This window comes from Neopelma chrysocephalum, unplaced genomic scaffold (assembly GCF_003984885.1).
Source record: "Neopelma chrysocephalum unplaced genomic scaffold, ASM398488v2 Primary Assembly neopelma1_143, whole genome shotgun sequence".
Classification (NCBI taxonomy): domain Eukaryota; kingdom Metazoa; phylum Chordata; class Aves; order Passeriformes; family Pipridae; genus Neopelma; species Neopelma chrysocephalum.
The window spans coordinates 51,233-69,014 of record NW_020897805.1 but is presented as its reverse complement, the minus strand read 5'-3'; the positions used below and the strand labels follow the sequence as shown (position 1 = coordinate 69,014).

General features: G+C 43.2%; 1 protein-coding gene across 1 annotated transcript; it reads left to right on the top strand.

Moving 5' to 3' along the window:
* The first annotated feature begins 297 nt into the window (after positions 1–297).
* PKD2L1 (polycystin 2 like 1, transient receptor potential cation channel) lies at positions 298–17,782 on the top strand. Its single transcript, XM_027700267.1, has 15 exons — positions 298–623; positions 3,315–3,428; positions 4,767–4,894; positions 6,045–6,301; positions 7,109–7,333; positions 7,699–7,927; positions 8,296–8,466; positions 9,184–9,365; positions 9,780–9,900; positions 10,566–10,664; positions 11,404–11,525; positions 11,851–11,968; positions 12,160–12,296; positions 13,088–13,235; positions 14,234–17,782. The coding sequence occupies exons 1-15, from the start codon at positions 329–331 to the stop codon at positions 14,429–14,431; spliced, it is 2,544 nt and encodes an 847-aa protein (XP_027556068.1). The 5' UTR covers positions 298–328; the 3' UTR covers positions 14,432–17,782.

Genomic DNA, 17,782 nt, shown 5'->3' with positions numbered 1-17,782 from the left:
GACGGCATCTGTCTGTTATCGCCTTTACGAAACAGAGAATGACTCCTGAACTTGTCGGTGTTCCCACGGCTCCTGGGATAATAAGGCTGACAGTGGTTCCTAACAACGGGTAGTGCCACCCCTCTGATCGGTGTCACCAGCTGAGCAGATATAAAAGAGAGGATGCTTGCTGTCTGTGGGGAGCTGCTGGTGTGCCCTCTCCTGGTTGCTGAGGCAGGCAAGCTGTTTGGCATTCACTGATTCTCTCTCTGCTACCTTACAATTCCAGCTTGGGCAGGCAATCTTCACAATTCCAGTTAAAAAATACTTCTACTGGCAGTGACTAGTCATGAATTCATCTCGCCTAAACAACAGAGCTGAGAGCCACTTTAGAGCATCAGAGGAGCATGAACTGGAAACAGTGGGGAAGAAAGCTTGGGACAATCCTGTTTACAATGGCTCTCCTTCTACCTCCTTGAAGATTCAAACCATCTACAACCCCAAGTCTATCCTGGAAAATCCCTATGAGAACTTTGAAGAGGTTGGGGATCCACTGCCCTACGAGGAAGAGCAGAGGAAAGCTGTGGATGGGAAGACAAGTCCTTTCCTCAAGTGCTTCTTCTACATCTTCAGAGGCATAAGAGGTAAAGCTCTGACATCCCACTAGAAAGGATTTATTAGCCCTCAGAAAGAACAATCATATGGGGGATGAGAGAAGGGATGCAGAAGGTAGAAACCTCATAGTGTCTGTGTAGCCTAGGGCCCTGCTCAACATACAGTAGCATTACTCCAGAGATCATGTTTGGCTGATCTGGAAGGAGCATTCTCATTCGGTGTGCCTGGCTATAGCTTCACAGTTTGTCCTGTTACCTTTACTACAAGGTCGGGGACTCAGTGATGTGCTCAGGGTTTTGCAGTGAATCTGAGCTTTGGACAGAGCTTAGATATTCAGAATCCCCAGGAGTCATCACTGTAGTAATGAGACCATTTTGTCTATGTGTGCATTTTCTAGACAGTGGTCTGGCCCCTGTGTTACAGTAACTTAAGAACTGACAGAAATATCTACCAGAGAAAATCTAGCACTGACAGGACTGAAATGCAGGGGATTACAGGAATGTATCAAACAATGGTTTTCCTGAAGACAGCAGAAAGAAAGAGGTGCTGTTTTCCAGTTTAAAAAGCAAAGGGGAATGAAATATTATGTAGGTTTAATCAGAGACAATCAAAAACCCTGGTAGCAAGATAAGTCTCCTGTAAGTATACAGTCCTGGGCAAGAGCATTATTTGAACAGTTTCTTACAGAAGGCATAAAATCCTAATATTGTAAAAACAGGGAAGATAGACCAAGAAACTGTTTCTTGTGAAAATTACATTTTCTTGCCAGTGTAGTTTTTCTTGTTTTCTTCCTGACTTGGAATGTAAGAACCTTTCTCAGAGCTGTACCCTCTAACAGTACATGTGAGTGATTAACAATATAGCTTGGTTCTGATTTGCACAGCCCCTCTATGATCAATACTTATTTGTCATTGTCATTACAGTCTAACACTATCTATTCACATGCAGTCAGAGCTGAGGCTTTAGAGGTTTCTCCTGGCTGAGGAACAGTGCTGGGTGGGCTGGGTGGGTAATTACAGATTTCCTAAAGAAATAGCTGAAAACAAACCTCAAGTGATATAGTATTACAATTTCTGAATGCAATCTGAAAGGGTACTGGACCAGCCTCGTGGTCCTTCAGATGTCATTTTGAGCAACTCTCTGAACCAAGTTTTCAGGGATATTTGAGTGTCCCTGAATTTAGGTGTTCTCGAGTACACTTCTGTTTTCAAAGCAAAGAAAGTCTGTGCCTCTGCTTCAAACATATGGAGAGTAAGGTTTCTCTGCCTCATGGGGAAAAAAACTAAACCAAACCTGTTAAAAGATTGTGATGTAGTCACATCTGAGGATGAAGGTGGTCATTTAAATATGACCTGAACAGATGGGTGAGTTCTTTCTATTTGTTTTTCTGCATTGTGGAGATTCCTGTAGACGACATGACACTCTCTCCTTCACAGGAGTTAATCGAGATCTTCTTCAGGCTGTCATTTTTGTTGCTAGTCTGGATTGTCCAGAACAGGCTACTGGTTGTCTGCCCAGGAGTGATGGCAGATTCTGGAACAGTCGCTACGGTAGTTGATGGTGCAAAAAGCTCTCTGATCTGATGAGGTGCCAAAGACCTGTCAAAATGACAGGAGTAAATGCACACAGACCACTAGATCACTTTTGCTTGCACTAGAGAAACAAAAGCGGTTTCTCATCTGCAAGAACTGACTTCAAATGTGTGGCCTTTGATCAGCTTTGATCCTGGCTCGCAGGAAGATGATTGCTGCATACTACTGGGGATAGGTATCAGGGCTGAGCTCTCTAGGAGCTGCAGAAAGCAACAACACTATGGATATTATCGACATGGCTTCTATCACTAGGCTTTCAATTGGAAGTTCTTATGCCTTTCAACTTCAGGAGCATTCCAGAAATCACAACAAAAAGCCATTTCAAAAAGAACAAACAAATACACTAATGGTATCAGGTGGTTCATCAAACTCAAAATATCAAGGCTTCTTTTAAAGAAGTGTTTCTCTCTTATTGATCAATCCTGGTGACATTTAATGAGTTGCTTTGACTGTGGAAAGAAATAGGATCTCTAGCTGTTGCAATTGGCATAACTGTATTGGATTCAGCAGAGCTCCATTGATAGATGTCCTAAAGCTAATTTGACTCTAAATTTTATGCTGAAAATATTGAGTTGTGTTATGTGTGTGAGTCTTATGACCTACAAGAAAACTGCAAGAGTTTTTAGGTAAGCAAGGGACCTAATGGTTCAACGTGCACTGAAAGGACTAGTATCTGTAAAGCTAACATCAGATGCAGTTCTGCTACAGAAGTCCTAACAGGTCAGCTGTTGGCACGTGGGTGACTGACTTGAAATTTTATGGTTTCAAGAGACCTTGTGACAAATCTCTGCAAAGAGTAAGCTGAAAAACAGTCCGAAAAAGATCAGTCCCTAATGAGCTCAAACAGAAAATTAGAGAGTGATTTAGCAAAACTAAAAAGCCAATATATTACAGTTTTGGTCAGCCCCAAATCTTTATTCATGCTGGAATTGTTCTAGTTCTTCTTAGGGGTTATTTAACACATTTTTATAGGTCTTAGTCAAGTTTTGAAATGAAAAGTGGTTTGGCCTTAAAAAGTGACAAAAATTCAACTCCCAGCGATGTTCTTTGAGAACAGGACTTCAGCTCCTCACATGGCCCTTGAGAATGGCCATCAAAACTCAACAGTCTCTTCTTTATACCCAACAGGTCTGTGGGGCACTACACTGACTGAGAACACAGCTGAAAACAGAGAGCTTTATGTGAAGACCACACTGCGAGAGCTGCTAGTTTATGTTGTGTTCTTGGTGGACATCTGTCTACGTAAGTAGCTGTCATAGGCATCCTTTCCGTGTGCAGTGTGAGGGGAATCACATGAGATTTTATTATTAGTCTTCCTTGCTCTGCTGTAAATGTTAAATTTATTGTATGTGCATTCACTGCAGCAGCAGGTTGTGTTATTAACCTATAGAATAGGTTAATAACTCTACACAGAAATAAAATTACTGACCATTGCTAATTGATAATGGTTAGGTTTAAGCAGTATTTTCTGATTCACATTATCAGTTCTAGCCATTGACACCACAGTCCTGGGAGAATCTGCTCAAGGTTTTTAATTAGTTTCACGGCAAATGTTCAAGACCCAGAGAGCAGCTCCAGAAACTTCCTGGCATCAAAGATACAGAGGTCAGAGAGATTTTCCCCTCTGAGACTGCAGGGGTGGCTGTGGTGATAAAGCAGATAGCAGCTCTCACTGTTGTTCTTGGGTGAATTTAATGTCTCCCTGTACTGAATGCTAATGCTAATTGACTTTGTGTAGATAGAACAATGGCTGTTTGGTTTTGGGAAGGTTCATTCATTATCACAAATGAGCACCGGTGGCATGGGATAGTGAAGAGGATTATATTTCATGGACCCTATGGCAGGAGAGATTGACAGACAATAGCAACCTAAGTTATTATCACACTGTCCCAGGGAGACAGTGCTTCAGTCACTCTTCCTGAAGAAGCAAGAGGTGCGCACAGACGTACATGTTGTCACACACTGACTCATCCAGAAGGTGTGGGGGGGTTGTATCTTGAATGTCAGCTGCTTTATTTTCCTGCTGTGCTTTCAAGAGCAGAACATGTTCTTAGTGATCACTATGATGGATGTTTTTCTGAAGGAAGAGGAACACTGAAGAGTTGACACAACATGTTCATGGAAGTTAGAGCCTGCTGCTGTTGGGGTTTCTTGGTAGATGAGAACTTACCTGGAGCTTTCCACTTGGAAAAACAGGGTGGTCTCTGTACCTTCGCGGCTTCACATCAGAAAGTCGAAATACAGAACATGGGCTTTGTTCTGAGAAAGAAAATTTCCCTCAGAAATTTTGTCTGAGAACAAAAATCATTACCTGGGATGCTCAGTTGCATCATCCAATGATATTCTCTCTCTACTAACCTCTTACAGTCTGTCAGTCTGACAGTTTAAATTCTGCAACATGCAACAAGTAAATTTGTAAATCCCCAAGAAAGCAAAAGGTCCTAAGATTTCTTCTCCCATGCCTTGCTCAGTTTACCTGTGAAAGTACAAGCTACACATAAAGTGAATATATAAATGTATTTATATCAGGCTCCAATATTCAGGTATAAGGAAGGACCCTCCTCTTATCTCTTCTCTTAGTGACATATGGAATGACAAGTTCCAATGCCTATTACTACACCAAAGTGATGTCTGAGCTCTTTCTGCAGACCTCCTCAGATGGTCGTGTCTCCTTCCAGTCCATCAGCAGCATGGCTGACTTCTGGGTGGTGAGTACAAATCTGGCCCAGCATAGGGAACCCTGAAAATCTCAGCTAGACTGGGATATTCAGTTCCCTCTGAATTTGCTGCCTAGCGATTTCAGCAAGGCATTTTATTGCCACAAGCTTTTGCCAGCTACTAGCAATAGTTACAATAACATTTGCATGCAAAATACTCACTGACTTAAAATATCATTTATCCTTCTGAGCACTGTGGCCAGAATACTGGCTAGGGTAAGTGTTGTGTGTGCCCAGAAGGGTCCATTTCCCAGTAACTTACCAGCTGAACAGGCAGGACATAACAAAAAAATTAAAGTGATCTGAGCATCAATTCATTGCACAGATGGAAAGAACTGATCCCGAGAGGCCAAGTGATTTACTTCATGTTTCCATGTGGTACAAGTGACTTTGAATCCTACAGTCCCATGTCTTCATGCTGGTGTCTTAGTAATACGCTTTTGTCCATTTTCATGGCAATTTGAACAGCATACTTAACCTGCCTGTAATTCGTGCCTGGGCTTGTCTGATCTATAGATTCTTTATGAAGAAACTGGATTAAAATTTGCACTGACTTTTATCAAAGGGAATAAAATAGGGGAAAGATGTCTGAGGTCTAACATATTTCTGTCAAAGAACTGGTGAAGGAGTAATGAGAGCCACAGTGAAGGCCATTGAGTTATTGCAACCACTTATCTCTGACAGACAGAAATTGTTCATCAATTACATTTGTCTTTTTCTATCATATTAAAACACTACAGCAAACAATGGCACTATTGTTTCTCCCCCAGTGTTTCCAGGACACTGGCACACACTCTTTTCATAATTCACAACTGGTGCCAAGGCAATTCCTTGAGACTTGTGCTGACTGAAATGGAAGAGACAAAGAGACTTGCAGAGCTCTTGTCTCTTTTATGAGTCCAGGAAGGTGAAGCAACCGTACAACAGGCCTGTGAGAAACCAACAATGACCCTGCTGCCCAGCATCCCTCCTCTATCACCAGCCCTGGTCTTTCCCCTCCTTAACATACATCCAACAAAGACACTACCTTTGTCTTGGGGAGCAGAGAGGGGCAGGTCACGTCTTACTATCTCAATCCCAGGCTAAGAAAATTCCTCTGTGTGAGCTACAAAGAGGTTGTTCTCCTCTCCCTTTCTTGCAGTATGCACAAGGTCCCCTTCTGGATAGTCTTTACTGGACAAAGTGGTACAACAACGAGTCCCTGACAGCGCACGGCACCCAGTCGTACATCTATTACGAGAATCTGCTGCTGGGTGTCCCACGCATGAGACAACTGAAGGTGAAGAACAATTCCTGTGTGGTCCACGATGACTTCAAGGAGGAAATCTCAGGCTGCTATGATGTATACTCAGAAGACAAGGAAGAAAGGGTCCCCTTTGGGCTCATCAATGGAACGGCGTAAGTACATCTAATCCAAATTAGTCTCTTCTAGTTAAAACAAGATCTGCTAAGCTGCAGGATGCTGAGGGTGAGTTTCTCACATAAGGCTGGAATTCCCCTTGCAGTCAGAGGCAGCAAGTCCTTTTTGTCTATCAATAAGGTCGAGTGTCTCTTTGAGGAAAAGCACAGCAGAATGAGTGGCAGGGTGGGACCTGTTGGGAAAGCCATGAAAAATCCAGTGGAAAATTAGGTAGAAATTGCTGCCTGTTTTTAGGAGTGTGAGGTTAAATAAAGACCTTTGGGACTAGATCCATCAAAAGGAGGATACTATTTGCTTTCCTCTGGGATTTCAGGAGCCAAAGAGAAGAAAGTACACCTCTTTCATCTTGACAACCTATTTCTCTATAATAATGTGAGGTAGCTTCAGTTTAATAACTCTTTACTTGCTGCATGAGTCTTGATCTGTGAACAAGAAGTTATTGTTCATAAGGAAATACGAGTGCAAGAGTGTTCTAAGCAGATGGTTGTGTGCAATGTGATAGAAGGCAATACAGCAGATCTTGGGAGCAACCTCCATGAAAACAAGACTGACCTAGCCAATGGATCTCAGAATTTTCCCTCTATAGTATTGCAAGTCATGTGTCATTGCTGGGAAGCACTAGACTGGAAAACTAACAATAATGAAGAACTCATTAGGAATTAGGAATTAAGTGCCAATTCTTTAATTAAAAACTGTTCTGTCCCTTGAAGATATATTTTCCAGGCTACAAGGTCATATCCAAGCCTGGGGTGGTGAAGCCTTTGCTTATGGTTTGTCTGTTGCAGATGGAGTTACCATTCTGAGGAGGAGCTGGGTGGTTCATCTCACTGGGGAAGACTAACCAGTTACAATGGGGGAGGATACTACATAGACCTCAAGTTGACCAGAGAAGAGAGTGCTGAAGCCCTGGAAGTCTTGAAGGAGAAGTTGTGGCTGGATCGGGGAACGCGAGTTGTCTTCATTGATTTCTCTGTGTATAATGCAAATATCAATCTGTTCTGTGTTCTGAGGTAAGCTGAGTCCAGCTGAAAATTCTTCAGCCTCTTGCATCTTCCTCAGTGCCATGGTTTCTTAAAATGCAAATACTTTATTAAGGTCTACTGGTGGGGTAGGTCTGAGTGGTGTCAGTAGAAATTGTATGGATTAGTAAGAAGTCTTGGTCTTCCTGATATAACCAGTCAGACTTTTCTTTATCTTTCACCCTTTCCTGTCACAGGCAGTGAAGCAGCAGAGATATGGCTGTGTACACACGTGCACAACTCTTCCACTCATGGTCTGGTGGATAGATCATGCTCAAGTTTGCTGCCTCTCAAAATAATCCCAGAGCCTCCATCATCTTGTTTGTAATTATCAGAGTTTTCTTGTCCCCTTCAAGGTTAGTTGTTGAGTTTCCAGCTACTGGTGGTGCCATTCCTTCCTGGCAAATCCGGACAGTCAAACTTATACGATATGTCAGTGCATGGGACTTCTTCATTGTTGCCTGTGAAATCGTATTCTGTGTCTTCATCTTCTACTACGTGGTGGAGGAGACTTTGGAGCTGCGTATCCACAAGCTTCAGTACTTCACCAGCATCTGGAACATCCTGGATGTTGTTGTCATTTTGGTGAGGACTCTTACACATGTTTTGGGGGGAGCAATTGCAGAGAGGTATAAGAGCCCAAATAAATGAAAGAATGTGGGAACTAGTCCAGATAGGACAAGAGCTGGCACAGGTTTTGCTTTAATACTAAAATGAACTAGCAGAATTAATGGACATATGCTCTTCTGTCAAGTGTTAGGAGAAAATTCTTTAGAGATGCCCGAGAGACTGTGAAACCAGAGCATCATTCAGCGCATCAAGACCTTATTTCCATCCCCCACCAGTAGGCTGCAGCTGTGAACTGCTATATCAAGGAGTTCTGTGACACTTCAATTTCTGAGGAAAGCATAGGTACAGTGGTCCCTGCAGACTATTTCTCTTCCTCTTTGCAGCTCTCCATTGTCGCCATTGGATTTCACATCTTTCGCACCATTGAGGTGAACAGGCTGCTGGGAGAGTTGCTGAAACACCCCAACACCTACGCAGATTTTGAGTTTTTGGCATTCTGGCAGACACAGTACAACAATATGAATGCAGTCAACTTATTCTTTGCCTGGATCAAGGTATTGTAGTGGGTCTGGGAGGTGCCAGGTCTTCAGTCAGACCTCTTTCTCTAGATAACTTTGGGGGTTGTCTCTTCCATCCCTCTGAGTAAATGAGTGTAACAGCTATACAGCAAAGGATTTTCCTCAAAGTCATATGCTCTGTTTTGCAGTAAATCTGGACAACTTTTCACCCTGCATTCTGAAGCCAGTTATTGGGAGATAACAGCCAGGGAGATGAGCTCAGACATTGTGGTGTAAAAGTGGTTTTAGAAAATGCTGAGTACAATGTAACTTTGTCTATCCTGTACTATTTTAGTATTCTGGAGGATAATCTTGCAAACCATGCTTTCCTTTCATGATGGCCTCTCAAGAACTGGAAATTACTCATGTGTTGGCATGGACTTTGCATTTCAACCAAAGCATCTTGGCATGGTGGAAAGCCACTCTCTTTTTGGGGCTCCTTGTTAGCTTTAAGAAATTTGTCCTTCTAGCAGTCCCTGTTTATATTTCCCTTTGAGACAGGGAACAAAGCCATATGTTTATGACCTCCAGGAGGATGGCAGCACACCTGGGACAAATATCCCGAACACTAAGCCACTATTCCTCTAGCCCAACTTTCTTCTCAGTGCTTTGGTACTATGGTGAACCTCTTGTCAGTGGGCATGCACATACCTGAGAGAGACTGACCTAGCTGATGGTTTGGCCTAACTTTGTCCCCATTCTTTCATCCTGCAGATATTCAAGTACATTAGCTTTAACAAAACAATGACCCAGCTCTCCTCCACACTGGCACGTTGCGCCAAGGACATCCTGGGCTTTGCCATTATGTTCTTCATTGTCTTCTTTGCCTATGCCCAGCTGGGTTACCTTCTTTTTGGGACACAAGTGGAAAACTTCAGTACCTTTGTTAAATGCATGTAAGTGTATAAGGTAGAACCATGTTTCCATAATTTTATCAAAAGAATTTTAACTCCTTTCCACCCCTTCCTACAGATGCAAATCTGAATGTCAATCAGACACCTGTTGTATCTCATTGTAATAAAGTCACAACAGTTAATTAGTCACTCATAATCCTCTGGTTGTGACATCTTCATGGACAAAAGGACACAGTGAGAAAATTGAGGGTAACAGACAGATTTCTGGTTGTTGGGGTTTATTACTAAAGATGAGTAGCTGAACCTACACTTTGACTGAGTGACTTAGACCCTGCTCTGGCTTGTTCTTGAGCCCATCTGGGCTGCAGGCAGGTTCAGGTTCACCTCAGGACTGTTTGAGATTGTAGGATAAATGCATGTGCCTTTGTGTGATCTTGGGCTCTTTCTTTCCTCCAGCTTCACCCAGTTTCGGATCATTCTCGGAGATTTTGACTACAATTCCATCGACAATGCCAACAGGGTCCTTGGGCCTATTTACTTCGTCACCTATGTGTTCTTTGTTTTCTTTGTGCTCCTGGTAAGCAAGGAAGTACTCCTTGTCCCTGTATTGACAGCAGTGTTTGAGAGACCCCTCCTGACAATCCCTGAGTTAGGTGCAGTGCTAATGCTTAGAGGGAAAGGGAGTTCGTTACAGAGGCTTTGCAGTGTGAATAGACCACAATAGGCAAAGAGTGTGTTATTACAGTTGGGATTTGATTATTAGGGTGATTTAGGGCCATATTCACATGCTTTAAGGTGAAGACTAGATCTGACTGGAAATACCACTAATGTGTCAGCTGAATTCAAGGGGATCAGATCAGCTGTTCTGTAAAAAGCAGTGAAAAAAACATGGGGGACAGTCTCTGGCTTCCTAGGCAATGGATGCAGAGGGATGCTCATAACATCCAGGTTAAACAGCCAGTGTCAGGAATCCAAATGTAACTTAAGATTTTTCAAGAAAAGCTATCAAAGGTAGTATTTGAGCTGGTAACAAATATCTGCAATCACTGCTTTCACTGCAAAAACATGAGAAAACACAGTGTGGCTGAAGGGGGCCTTCTCTTCACCCACTTTAATTTGCCAAGAGAGACTCTGTGGGGAAATAGCTCCTTGTTTAACTAAGTCCTGCCTCTTGCTGCTTCAGCTGCTGGAGTAGGCAAGATGTCTTATGCGTATTCACCTCTCTTCTTCCCCTTTTTCTAGAACATGTTTCTGGCCATCATCAATGACACCTACTCAGAAGTCAAGGAGGAGCTTTCAAGCCAGAAGGATGAGCTGCAGCTCTCTGACATCTTGAAGCAGGTGATGAATAGTGAAAGTCATGCTACTTTCTAGCTAAATCATGAAGCATTTTTGGAAGTCCCTGAACTAAGTGGAATTTACTAGAGAGAAACAGTGGTTTCCAACTCCAGATCTATCCTCTTTGTGTGCAAAGGAGTCACAGTTCCTTTCTGGAATAAATCAAGCTCCCAGATCCTTTAGCAATGAGAAGATGAAAAAGCAGGGGTTGGGGGAATCCTGTTACTTGACGTAGTGTTTCTGAGAGACTTTTCTTCCCAGGATGGTCTCTAAACAAAGTCCTTTCAAGTCCTTGATAGATTGTACTTCGATCAATAACATGGCAGGTCCTACTTTGCTAAGCTGAGCATGTTACAGTGGTGCAAATCTAGTGGGTTACATCTGGATTTCCCATTGGCAAATTCCAGAAAAGTTCCTGGAAGGTCACAGCTCTGCTGTGGGGGCAATATTCTGCAAAGAACAGTATTTGAGACATTATCTTAAACAGCTGATGGACTGAGAAATCAGATAAAGGAAGAATTGTGAGAAGAAAAGCAGAGGACTAGCATGTTGGTGTCACTTTGAAGGTGTGATCCTAGTTTAGAGATGAGGTTCATTCAGCAGTGTTGTATTTTTGCTTGTGGAAAACTTAAAAACCTCCTGCATTACTTAGCGTAGGCTCACCTGTGTTCTGCTCTACTTTTGACTGTTCTGTCTCCATGATTCTGTGTCTGTTTGCACCTTTTTGCACCTTTGGTAACAGAGCTACAACCGGACACTCATGAGGCTGAAGCTGAAGAAGGAGCGGATTTCTGATGTGCAGAAAGCACTGCAGAATGGAACGAAAGAACTAGACTTTGAAGACTTCAAGAACAGCTTGAAGGAGTAAGTGAGTCAGCTTGAGGGATGCCCACTTAGCTCTTTCTGTTGGTAACACATGTAATCTAGATTCTCTGGTTTTCAAGACTGGGAGAGCAGTTAGCTCAGATCTGGGCAATTTAAGACTCAAAAAAAATAGTTATCTTTCCTCGCATGTTTAATCTGCTGGTCTAAATAGGTTTGTGTTACTATCTCTTGCCCATTTGGGGTGTTGAGGTTTGCCACTGGCAGGAGGAAACAATACACTGATTTCAAAAGTGGTGTTCCCACACTGTTAGAGCTTAACAGCGTAATTCTGTGCTTTGAGTTTTCTCTTTCTATTCTTTTTCAGACTGGGCCATGCAGACCATGAAATCACAGTGACTTTCTCCACATTTGACAAAGATGGCAACCACATCCTTGATGAAGAGGAGCAACAGCAGATGAAGCATGACCTCGAGGCAAAAAGGGTAAAAAAGGGCAAGGAAAGAAATCTTCTGTTTGGTAGAGTTCACTTCAAAGTGGTCCCAGGAATCTTTTTGGGTTTGTGGTATAAACTAAGCAGGCAACTCATATCACTGCCTGTGAAGCTGAGTGTTATTCACAGTAAAGCTGACACAGAGTTAGTATCCAGCTTTGCAGGAGTTTCTTTATCTTCCAGGTTGCTCTGAATACAGAGATTGAAAATTTGGGGAAATCCTATGGTGACAACAACCTGGATGAGAATCTGATCTACAGGGAAGCAAGGAATGACCACGCCAATAAAGCCAGCTGGGTCTCCAAAGAAGAGTTCCAAGTGTATGTTTGTGCTGTCAGTAGTTTCAACCCTCTGCAAATGAGGAGTCTGATTCCCTTCTGCTTCCTTCCCTGATGTAACTCTTTACAGTGGTGTTGAGCGGTTTCAGTGAGATCTTGTCTCTTTTACCTTGCACATGCATAAATAAGCAGGTCAGGAGATAACTGGGACAATTCTAGTAATGTAGTTTGCTTGTTCATATAAAAAATTAAGAAATTTTGCTTTCTGCCTCTTGAATAACCTCTGCAGCTGTCAGCTGGCCACAGGCAATATGCCATCATATTTCAGATCAGAAGGTGGCCCAGATAACTGGGCCAAGAGAAGCTGATACCTTTACAGAAGATCCTGTGGGAATAAATATCCTTGATTTATAGCCTAGTTGGCCTTTATCGTCCAGGTCCAAGAATAACACTTGGCTGTTTCTTCCACAGCAGGAGCATGGGATAAATACAGCACAGAGAATCAGGAGATCCTGATTCTGCTACTGAGAAACACTGAGCAAACCATATAGGGCCATATCAAAGGAGAGGCAGGTGCAATACTTAATAATGGAATTATAATGTGTCTGGACTGTGATCCAAAGTGGCTGGGATCCATCCTAAGCAGAATCACTGATTACAGATGAAAACACAGTACAGCAGGAAGTTATGCATTCAGTGGGTATGAATCAATTATCTGATGGGGAGCATTCACTCCTGTTTGAGGTCTGGCCCATTGTCTGTGAGATATCTCCTGCAAATCCTACTAATCATTACAAGAAAAGGCTTACAAATGCTCTCCGTGTCTCCCCCAGCCTGTTGCAACGTGTACTGCATCTGGAACTGTCCATAAACAGCGTTGGCTCCAAGATTGATCCAGTGGTGAGCAAGCTCGATGTGCCAGAAAGAAACAAGCTGAAGAGGAAGGACCTGGTGGGCAAACCACTGGATGATGTTAGTAAGGTTGGTAGCACTCCACTATGCACCTGAACCTGCTTCACATTAGGTGACCAGCCCTGCTCTGTGAAAGGACCTGGTATCATCTTTGCTTTTCCAATCCACATCGACATAAGACAAAAAGGCTTGGGCAGGGTCAGCATTCTGTATGATCAAGCCTTTTCTGTTCAAGAAAAGTAACACTTTGCTTTTATGTCCCCTCGGTTAACTATGGTATCTTTAAACACACCTTCTGGCTCCTTTGAGGCCAAGCTCAATCCTGTGGCAGTGGATGCAATTCACTGACAATTCAGTTGCTTTGTAACTGCTTGTCCTCAGACGTTAAAAGAAAAATTATCAGATGGTCCTTTCCAGCAAGAACAGCTCATGACAGTGTTGTGGACTGTGATCTTAACAACACCTCGCCTGTGGATTATTTATAAGACATATGTGATGAAAGACTGTTAGCAGTGTGCTTACAGCATCTCACTGCAGAATTGTGACTTTTGCCAAAGACTGCCTATATCCAGTCATCCAGCGTATTTTAGGTCTTCAGCTTTAAAGTCAAAGGCAGCAAGGCATGTGGGAACCATGTCATTACTTCATGCTTTTGTGGCCTTAATAATGAGAATAGCCGAATTACACAAAGTGACCTAGCTGAGTAAGAAGCCTTCCTTTTACAGAGTAGTCTTGTGATCACTTCCCATTTGAAAGGGTGTCTTGAAAGGTCCAACTTCTCATGCGAATGTACCTAAAAGCTTATTTGAGTAGTTGTTTGCAGATTTGCTTTGCCACAGCATTTCTGTGAATGTTCTTGTACAGGGTGAAAAGGGATTAATCTGTCCTTGTTTGTTTAATGTGTATTCATCACTGTACTGCAGCAAACAGTATATTGGATCTTTTATAGATGGGCAGGATTGTACTAACTTCTGAAAGAATGTGGGAGGATATTTAAGTATCATGCATACCTTGCCTCTCTCCTGGAGTGTTGCTGAAGTTCTTGGTGCCTTTCTTCTGGTTCACAGGAGGAAGAAGCCAGTCAGGAAGAGCTGCACCCCCAGAGCCTAGACCAACTGGGGAAGGAAGAAGCAGAAAGCTGGGGGATGGAACATGTCCAGAGAAACAACCTGAGTGGCAACTCTTCCCAAAATGGTGTCTACCACATCTTGCCCCAGTCAAATGTGCTGGGCTCACAGGTGTCCAAGAACATCATCCAGCCATAGCTGGATGTGCACTTCTAGCAAACAGCCAAGTGCTCCCACTCTGGCTCCCATGGTACTAAGTCACCGTCAGTTGTTCTCCCACTGTTAGGATAATCCGGACAGCTGGACATAGACACCACTGTTGCCAGGAACTGTCGATGTGAAAAATCAGGGCTTCTCTTTTTCAATGTAATGATGTATAACATCAAAAAGTAGAACTTCTGCCCTCCCTCCCCTCAGTATCTCTGGAGTAGGTGGAATTTGGAACCAGGTGATGTATCAGGTTTCTGCCTCTCTACAGGCTGACACAAAGTCTCTTATCTATCCTTTCCCAAAAAGTAGGAACCCCAGAACTCTGAACACTTCTGTCCAGAGTGGCATATTGCAACTTGTTCCCAACACATGCAATTGTCTGCAGAAAACAGATGTGATTATAATGTAAAGTAAACAGAATATAATCATTAGAGTGAGATGGAAAGAAGAAATTTAGTTGTGTCTACCTGGTTACAGTTTTGTTCTGCTGTAGTTTGTTTCCAGATTACCTTGGTAACCTTTCTGTATCTTAGATTTAGATGTTGAGGGAAGAGGATACTAACACCTAACTTTGGACAACTACAATGAGAATTGACTGACAGTGTAATTGGGAGGAAATCTGAAATACTCTAAACTGAGAAGCAGTTGTTACTGGTAAAGTCTTAGTGTCTGAGTGTTAGGGAACAAACTTCTGGTTATATGGTCTCTAACACAGCTGTTGACGCTCTATCATTTATTTTCACGCTCCTTAAATTGCATCTCAAGGTTCTTCAAAAAACTAGCACCACATTTATGAAGTTATGGTCTTTCTTGATTTTGCCAAGGGAACAATTTGCAGTTGGGGGTGCTGACACCATTTCAGTTGAAGAATATTGTGAAAATGAGATGTGTTAGTTTTTCAACCACATGCGTGCAAAATACTTCTTTTCCAGGCATTTCTCCCTTTGCTGAGATTTCTCTTTCCTTGTAACTGGTGCAGACTATTGCTGCTATTACAGGGTCAGCGTAAATGTACTCCAAATATCTTCATCACTGGTATTCCACAATAGTTAACCTCAAATAGGCTCTGTAGGCTTAAAGCCAATAGAAATGTGAGTTGTACCAGACAATTGCTAACAGTTCTCATTAGTGCTACAGTGTTTAGCATGCTGTGCAGTGCAGTGATAAGTTTACTGGGGACCTTGTGCAGGGGCATTTTGTATTGCCACCTTTTTTAAGATGTATGTCACTGCATTCTGTGGAAATCCTCTCTGGCAATATCTGATGGACCTCAGGATCAGCCCTGTCCACAGATGGCCCAGGCACCAGGGCTGTCACAGCTACAAGATATCATTGATAAATTAAAGCAGAGGGTCTTTCAGCTGCAAGGACCTAGCAGGAGCTGTGAGGAGGAGCTTGTCACCCAGCCCACAGTGAGCTTGGATTTCGGACAGGAGCTGTGGGCACAGTAACTGGAGGCTCTCACAATTCACTTCCCATCAGCTGGTCCTGCTGTTGGGAACAAGACTTGCCTGTGAGATATTGCCATCATTCTTGACTCCTATTTCCACTGAATTCAGAATTGAGCAAGAGCTTCCTACCTTCAACTTTTCCAGCTGAACTTGTAACAATGGTGTTGCTTACTTCCTCCTGCTCTCTGCATTGAAGCTGTTATCTTATTCAAAAGAAAACAGCCTATGTCAGGAGAACTTCCTGAAATGGGCTTTCTCTCTTTCTTTTTTTTCCCCCCAAATATTAATTAAACAGGAAATCTATATGCTAAATTGTAATTGAACAGAGGAGCTATGTGCTCTGTAATGGGCTTGAAGAGTGCACACAGCCCCTTGCAGTTAACTGATCAGGTCCTTTGTGTTTTGAAAGGCACAAGAGGGAGGTTCTTCCTTAAACTCATTTGCAAGACCCTGTTTTAGATCCTGGGTCAATATCAGTCTATGATTACCAAGGCATAATTGCAAAATCAAAAATGTAGGCTCTTTCTTTGAGGTCTCTGAAGGAGTGCCTTTTCCACAGACTCAAAATATTGGGTGAGGTTCTGAGTCTGTGTTACTGCATAGATATGAAATACTTGGGATGCCGATCTGTGAAGAACTAAGTCTAACACCATGGGAGAGATCCAAGAAGCAACTGTCTGCTTGAGGTGGTTGATCCTGTGCTAATGGAGTCAGTAGAAGATATGTTGCTGGCTGAGGCTTAGCTTCTGAATAGAGCAATAATTACCATGAAGGCAACAGGATCCTGAATTCATGTCCTGCCAAGAAAATGAAGGTAAAAATTATCATTTCTAAGGCCTGGCTTTATAAAGCCTCAGATTTCTCACAGGAAGAATGTTGTTTGGTTGTTCTGCTCAACAGAACAACCTTCTGCAGAGAAGGTGGTACAGGACCTCCCTCTTTGCATTGCCCAGTGTTTCTGTTCCCCTTTTCAGCTGTACCAAACACCCACAAGATCAGCCCCACGGATAATTTGCCCACTGAGGCACGGATACTGCAGCCACTGCAGAACAGTGAAAGACCTGTCATTAGGCACGGGAAGGTAACCTCCACCACCCTGCTCCTTTCTGCATGGGGACCCCTGTAAGTGTCAGGGAAAGTGGGGGAAGCACAGAGAACAATGGTGTGATAGCTGGACTCAGATCCATGGGACAGTAACCAACAGCCTCAGGCAACCAGCTCACTGTGGTCTGCTCTTCAGGGCAGCAGGAGAAACAAAATGGTCATGTTTGCGCTGCAGGGTTTGTTCTTGCCCAAAACTTGGGAAGCCAGCTTTCCCCTGCAAAGGGAGGGCATGAGAGTCTTCACAGGGCCACTGCAGCTGGGAGAGATGCCTGTCCCTCACTTTGCCTCTCTATAGTAAACACAGGAGACTGTAGCCAGAGACTAGACTCTAGACTAGCTTGCCAGGGCTCCCCCTTTCCCACTGGCAAGAACAGCCTGGCAGCCTCCTCTCCTTTGGGCTTAGGGGGCAGTAGTCAGCCTGCCATGTTGAGGAGCCCTAAACCAGCTCAGGCTGGGATCAGACAAGAACTGCAGGCTGCCGTGGTCTCCCAGGTCAACTCCTTTCCCCCTTTCTGATAGAAAGACCACTCCCTTCACCCTGTGCTGTGATTTTGGTGGTGCCAGTGCTGCTCAGTGTAAAACAACTTCTGTCACTGGCATGTGCCTGTGACTGCATTGATGTCTTCTCTCTTACATGTACCTCTCCATGTAACTGCCTTGTCTGTTCCATGTCCACATGGTCATGTGTATGATGTGTCCTAGAGTAGGGCAAGGAAATTACTTGTTCTCAGCAAGCGCTTGTGTGTAATTGTCAATTGTGTCTTCAAGCTGGTTAAGAAATAAC